The 4,998-nt window shown below is 48.7% G+C and overlaps 1 protein-coding gene across 1 annotated transcript in view; it reads left to right on the plus strand.

Annotated features, from left to right (window-relative positions):
• The first annotated feature begins 3,480 nt into the window (after positions 1–3,480).
• Positions 3,481–4,998, plus strand: part of LOC106804672 (gonadotropin-releasing hormone II receptor-like) — a 64,994-nt gene continuing 63,476 nt past the window's right edge. Inside the window, 1 exon segment of the mRNA XM_014805951.1 lies at positions 3,481–4,140. Coding sequence (XP_014661437.1) covers positions 3,481–4,140 — 660 coding nt within the window.

Consider the following 4,998-nt stretch of genomic DNA (forward strand, 5'->3'; position numbering starts at 1 on the left):
TACACGCACGTGCACGTGCGTGTACCCGCGTGTAGTGCGTGTATCTGTGTGTACGTGCGTGTACCCGCGTGTACGTGCGTGTATCCGCGTGTACCCGCGTGTACGTGCGTGTATCTGCGTGTACGTGAGTGTACCCGCGTGTACGTGCGTGTACCCGCGTGTACGTGCGTGTATCTCCGTGTACCCGCGTGTACGTGCGTGTACCCGCGTGTACGTGCGTACACGCACGTACACGCGGGTACAGTACACGCGGGTACACGCACGTACACGCGGGTACACGCGCGTACACGCAGATACACGCACGTACACACAGAAGTAGCAGGTCAAGCGTGTCACGTGATCTTAACTTGCGGCTGCAGCGCGGTTGCACTGCGGTACACGCAGGTACACGCAGATACACGCACGTACACGCGGGTACACGCACGTACACGCGGGTACACGCACGTACACGCACGTACACGCGGGTACACGCGCGTACACGCAGGTACACGCGGGTACGCGCACGTGCACGCACGTGCACGCGGGTACACGGAGATACACGCACACCGGCTCTATGTAACCGACCAATGTGGAACTTGACACAGCGACCCCGCACACGCTGTGGAATCTGCCACACGTGGAAGAAAATATCAAACACGTGTGATATTTTCCACACGCAAGAAATCGCCGTGTTTGCACGCGCACCGCTGTGTTTTGTGCTGCGCCATCAGCCACGCGTGGCCGATGGCGCAGCACAAAACACAGCGTGTGCGGCAGGCTTTAGGCTTAAGGTTAGGATTACGGTTAGTGTTAGGGTTAGGGCTAGGGTTAGGGTTGGGGTCAGGGTCAGGGTCAGGGTCAAGGTCAGGGTTACGGTTAAGGTTACGGTTAGGGTACGGTAGGGTCAGGGGCCGGTCTATGTCCTTTAAAAATGTCAGATTTTTTTTTTCTCAACCGCCCTTTAATCATTGTATACCGAATATCTAAAGCACAAGTAAGGCCGCCTAGATTTGTGCCGCTATCGTGCGTTTTTTTAATGGTGGTCACACACTCGTGGTTAAGGGGAGCATTCCACTTTCCTTACCACCTCCCAACTGTTGACAATTGACTCCAGATTCGACGTTCTAGTGTCGTTTCGGATGGTCCCCTTTGCCCCTACGTCTCGAATATTAGCAACGTACGTCAGGTCGCTAAGATTTGCAGCACTATTGTTAACTCCCCATTGACAGACGGACGGACGGACGGACGAGAGGACGGAGGGAAGGTCAGACGAAAGGACGGAGGAAAGGACAGACGAAGGGATGGACAGACGAAAGACGTAATTCTGCACCATTACATGAGCTCATTTGTACTATAGCTGCGCCGTTTTACGTTACAGCGCTAATTTGCAGAAGGAAATCACGACTGACAAAAACCGGCAAAAACGCACAGCCGACGGTAAAAGAACGTCGTTTCACCCGCTAAGGTTAAATAGCACGCAAGTTTCTCGCGCGCGAATATGCCTTTAACGACCCTCTCACATCGCCCTCGCTCGCTCTCTCACCCACACACGCGCACGCTGGCACGTACGTACGCACGTGTACACGCGCATCGAATATGCAGCACGGGCACCGTCGTCTCTTCTGTCACCCAATCCGACAGCAGCTGTGCGTGGGTGCCCCATGGATCGCTTTCTCCTAGCGAGTCCCCATAGTACATAACTCCTCCCTCTATCTCCCCCCTCTTTGTGCGTGTGTGTGTGAGAGAGGGACGCGATGATGATGAGAGCGCGCAGCAGCAGTAGCAACAGCAGTGACGCCTTGCGGCCGATGCGGTAAGCGCTGCGATCACAGGGCGTCTGCTGGCAGAGAGCTATGCACGCGCAGTCGCCTCTCAGTCTGCGTGTCGAGCGCGGGAGGCAACGTCATCGAAGCGTCTGCAACTGCGCTCGAAAGCACGCATCCACGCGCGCCACGCTCCTTACCCCCGGTGAACACCGAGTGACAACCTTTTGCGCATTTCTGCCAGCTGCGGACCTCACTAAGTGTCTCCGAGCTTTGAAGTGTCCGGAGAGCGACGGAGGTAAATTCTCGGCGCACGCCTGTGTGTGCCTGCGTGTGTGCTTGTGTGCGTGCGTGTGCGTGTGCGTGCGTGTGCGCGTGTGCGTGTTTGTGTGTGTGTGTGTGTGTGTGTGTGTGTGTGTGTGTGTGTGTGTGTGTGTGTGTATGCGTATTCGTGCGTGCGTGCGTGCGTGTGTTTGTCTGTTTGTCTGTCTGTCTGTCTGTCTGTCTGTCTGTCTGTCTGTCTGTCTGTCTGTCTGTCTGTCTGTCTGTCTGTCTGTCTGTCTGTCTGTCTGTCTGTCTGTCTAACTGGCTGGCTGTCGGTATTTCTTGTGTGTGCGTGGTGACGTTATAGAGGATGATTGTGCCGTAATGCCACTAAAGCCAGTCGATAATCCACGGTAAGTGATAGATTAAGCATGCATGGATGTCCGGTATGCAATTACTCGCTTCGTGAGATCAATAATAGAGAACGTGATCAACCATTCGATTCCTATATGGCTCTTCGCTCTGACCTTTTACGAAACATATACATAGTAGGTCAAGAGGTATTCCCTGATGGGTAAGCGGGCAAACCTGAATATGATTGCCTTTTGAAGACAAATTTCATCGGTAAGCAAATTTTCGTTATCCGATGGGAACAGTGGAAAACTCAGCGTGGCTAGAAGATGAAAAGGCGGTCGACTTCACCTCTAATTAGTGGTATTTTTACGAAGGTGGTAAATTACGATACAATATATATATATATATATATATAGTTTAGTATTACATTCTAACAATGGCACGACGGAAATGTACAGATGCATGACGGCCAAGTCCCTGATCGCCTACTGAGCGATTCACCGTTGGATCACCCACCATGTAGACAATGTCTTGAATGGAGATGTATTCATTAGTAAAGGATATTATTTTAATAAGAGGTTTTCACACTGTCCGATATTGTCGATATTTTAATTATTTTATAATCCAAGCTCTGTGACGCAGAGGATTTTAAAAGATTCTATTAATGGTTATTAATTATTTAAAAGTTATATGCAATTACGGAAGTAACCATGAATTATTTTATCAAACGAAGAGATATATAAATATATTATAATACAGAGCATTATAAATAACAATTATCGTATGATGTACACGATTTATTTTGATAGATTTTGATTATTTTATAAAAGATATAATATTTTATAACGGAGAACACGATGGTTTATAACAAACTATTTTACAAAACAGTGTGTTTTACATTACAGCATGTTTTAACAACAGAACTTAGCAAGTAATTTATAGTGCCGGGTTAGATTCACCCTTTTGCAGTAGAAGGTTTAACTTGCGTTTATGTGTTAACGAATACATTTTTTCATAATTTATTAGGGACCTTGGACTTGTGAATCGGCGCTAAGAAGCGGCGTCAAGCAACACCCTACGTCCCCATCATATGACTATGCCCCAGTCACATAACGGCAACATGGCGCCCGGTGACGTTACGACGACGCTCGCGCTTCCGCTCGCTGGGAAACAGTGGGACTGGGAAAACAACAGCTACGACGTCTTCGACAGCACCGCCACCGCCGACAACGACGACTACGACGTCGGCTCAACGCTGTGGGCGCCGACGGACATCGTTCAGCTGCTGTGTAACGTCAGCGACGGCAACGCGTCTAGTCTCGCCGAGTGCGGCATGGGCGGCGGCGGGCCGCGCCTGCCCAACATGGCGTTCACGGAGGAGCGGCTGCTGTCGGTGGCCATCTACGCGATGCTGTTCGTTGTCGCTGGCGTCGGCAACGTCGCGCTGCTCGTGTCGCTCGTCAGGAGTCGCGGCCACTCGAAGCTCAACCGCCTCATCATGCAGCTCGCCATCGCCGACCTCATCAACGCCTTCGTCCTCATACCGCTAGAGGTCGCCTGGACGATCACGATCACGTGGAACGCGGGCGACTTCATGTGCCGCTTCATGTCGTTCTGGCGAAATTTCGGCCTGTATCTGTCGTCGAACGTGTTGATTGCGATCAGCCTGGACAGGTACTTTGCCGTCGTGCATCCGATGAGCGTCAGCACAGCCGGCGTCCGAGGAAAGATCATGATTGGCTTCGCTTGGCTGCTCAGCGCCATCTGTAGTCTACCACAGGTAAATTTATTCTTTTTGAAAAATATTTTTCTTCTCATTTAAGGGATTATAGGGAACAAGGTATTAGGGTTTTTATTATTGTTTTTTTAGGGATAAGGTATATAGGGAGAACTAATGAGGTAGGGCGCTAGCATTTGTCGTAAAATTTTGGCATTCCTGTGATTTCTGCGTTTGGAGATTACTACCAATCTTTCTTTTTTTTTTCAAATTTCGTTTAAATATAATTTATATAGCTATCATCCAATTTGTCATTTAATCGATATGCGCGTCAACATGCTTAGCAAACGACATCAACAACAGATGCTACTGCTGATTGAGATATTGAGATATTGAGATTGATTGATTGCTGATTGCAATTTACTCTCTTTGAGGAAGAAAATAAGCACGAAGCTAGTTTTTCAGGTTTAAAGTGAATTTAGTTTGCCCCCGTTCTTCCATTGCTCAGCAGCTTGTATTTTCCATTTTTCTCGATACGAAAAACCCCGTATATGCAGATTTTGCATGCAGAGTATGCAGAGTATGCAGAGTATGCAGAGTATGCAGAGCAGAGCATGCAGAGTATGCAGATTTTGACGCCGCTGATTTTCTATTATTGAGCGGAATGTGCCGTGTTGCGTCGCGCATGAATACGTATGAAGCAAACCAATCTAAACGAACTCTGCGGTTTCCTTCGTTAGATTATAAAAAAAGGAATCATGCGATCCAGACGGTTAAACTCATTGCGAATTCAACTGAAATTGACTTGGCAGTCTGTGAACTTGACAAAAACATACATATTGGTATCGATTAAATTATATATATATATATATATGTGTGTGTGTGTGTGTGTGTGTGTGTGTGTGTGTGTGTGTGTGTGTG

The sequence above is a fragment of the Priapulus caudatus genome, unplaced genomic scaffold (assembly GCF_000485595.1).
Source record: "Priapulus caudatus unplaced genomic scaffold, Priapulus_caudatus-5.0.1 Scaffold5, whole genome shotgun sequence".
In the NCBI taxonomy this organism is placed as follows: domain Eukaryota; kingdom Metazoa; phylum Priapulida; class Priapulimorpha; order Priapulimorphida; family Priapulidae; genus Priapulus; species Priapulus caudatus.